The sequence below is a fragment of the Lupinus angustifolius genome, chromosome LG06 (genome assembly GCF_001865875.1).
Source record: "Lupinus angustifolius cultivar Tanjil chromosome LG06, LupAngTanjil_v1.0, whole genome shotgun sequence".
Taxonomy (NCBI): Eukaryota; Viridiplantae; Streptophyta; class Magnoliopsida; order Fabales; family Fabaceae; genus Lupinus; species Lupinus angustifolius.
In genome coordinates, this window is record NC_032014.1 from 15954791 (window position 1) to 15957122 (window position 2332).

The window sequence follows — 2332 nt, forward strand, 5'->3', positions numbered from 1 at the left end:
ATTTCTACAACTTTGTCTTTTAGATCAGAATCTCAGAATTCTTTATTGAAATTACTAGCTACATGACGAATACAATACACTGATTCTACACTAGATCATCCTGCCAACTCACTTCAGAGTGCCTAATAAACATGTCTCCCTATCTGATATGATACACAGGTTTTGTTGAGGGGTAACATACATCTTAAGATTGTAAAAAAAATCACTCCCAAGCTTCTTTCGTCTCTCCTTCAACAATGGCAAATGCAACTGGAAATACACGTCTGTTTCCATCATGCGAACTTGCTATTAGCAATGTTCCAGTATATTTCCCAGTAAAAAATGTCCCACCCACTTGTAGGATTGCTTTACAATATGCAAACCCTTCAATACATGGTTTGAAAGCCCAAAATATTATATCCAGAATGATTCGACTTGGATCTTCCATGTCATCTACAACTTGGTGACGTGCTTCATATTTTATAATTGTGGCAGGAGAAAAATATTGTAGAGCATTCATCCAACCTGGTAGCTCATTATATGACCCTTCCCAATCACCATAAATTTTTGCCATTGCCATTTGTTTTGCAGTCCACGCATTTCTATACGTGACTGAAACGACTAACAATCTCCTTCACTAGTGCCTTAACTGGTATACTCGGATCTGTAGATACCAAATTAACAATAAGGTCTGAAATGAATGACGAATTTAATTTACTATGATCTTGAGAAACTACCATAGATACACAACTATGTGGTTAATTTTCCTAATCTCCCGATAATCGCGCTTAACGTTATAAGAAGTGTGAATTCGCCACTCACATCCTGCACCAAAATGTTTACATTTGGCAACGTATCTGTCCGGTCTAGACTCTGCAACAATATAGTCGAACAAATTTTTGATATGAAATTCTCTAATTGCATTTATTGTGGCTTCTTTAGATTCAAATTGCAAGTCGATTAACAAATCATTATCAACAACATTCGTTAAACTGATTATGCAACATCCTTTAAACCGGTTCTATGTCCAATATCAAGACCAGCTTCAGAATTTGTGTTCAAGAAGAATGATGAGGGAGTAGTATATGTCATACTACGAGATGAACAATTATCAAACTGAACCTCTTCCTCATCACTGCATATTTCAATCTCCTCTTCATCGCTAAAATCGCTAACAATATCTCTCACAATGGCCATCTACATTAAATAATTAATAACATTAGAACATATAAACTTATATAAACTTATAAGAATGAAATAAAATGTAGTAACTGAATGATATACTAACCTCTGCAAAGATAGATTACTCAAAGAAAGTTCAAACAAAGTTTATTCTGTTACAGAATTGAGAGAAATTTCTGTGGAAATATAATGTACTTGGGGGTATATATAGGCTTACGACTCAAGGGTATATAGGGTGGCGACAAATAAAAAAATGTACATAAAACTCTCCCCCCATTGTCGATTTAGGGGAAGATAAACAAAAAAATTAACATAAACCTCCCCCATTGCCGATTTAGGGGGAGGAATACAAAAAAATAACATAAACCTCCCCACCACCACCACCCCCCCCTCCATTGCCGATTTAGGGAGGATAGGAAAAAATAGTTTCATATTAAAACTCCCCCACAGTTGACAATTTTTGGGGGAGTGGAATAGTAAATACATGGAATCGGCTACTGGGTTACCGATTTATATAAATTATACACCATTCACGTAATATTCCAAAAAGGTGCACCAAGACCGTAATTTTTCGGTCAAGGTGCACCATGCAAGTAACTTTTCCATTATAGTGTTGCATATATTAGTAAATTGATATTATGTTAGTGTTATATATGTTACTACTTATTAAATTGTTATATATATATATATATGTGTGATAATTTCCTAATATCATGATGATTTGTAACATATGTTCTAACTTTCGTGGTATTGGACTTGAAACTAGCCTATACCATAAATTGTTATATATTATATATATCATTAATCTTGAATTGTATTGTCATATGTGTTACTAATAGGTATATATATATAATTGTACCCAATATATATATATATATTACAAATTGTGAACTGTATTATTGTAAAAAAAGTCATTTGTTTTTTTTCTAATTTACATAATTGTTATATATATTATTAAGAAATTTTTACAGATAATAAAAATAGTATTTTTACTTTTATAGATAGATAATGTCTCTTGTAATATATTTTGAACTTTTTATTCATGCAAAAAAAATTTAAAATAACTATGAAAATCATGAAACTGAACTAAACCATTCATGAACGGTTCAGTTTAGTTCTTGCAATAAAATTTGTGGTTAATTGAGGTGAATCAAACCATGTCTTTGTATTC

At 32.2% G+C, this 2332-nt stretch overlaps 1 protein-coding gene across 1 annotated transcript; it reads right to left on the reverse strand.

The window, feature by feature from the left end:
- LOC109350501 lies at window positions 203-553 on the reverse strand. Its single transcript, XM_019591732.1, has one exon. It carries the CDS (start codon window positions 551-553, stop codon window positions 203-205), a length of 351 nt encoding a protein of 116 aa, XP_019447277.1.

What these genes read in the sequence shown, in the direction of transcription:
- LOC109350501 (XM_019591732.1), bottom strand. Translation starts at nt 553, where the DNA reads ATGGCAAAAATTTATGGTGATTGGGAAGGGTCATATAATGAGCTACCA.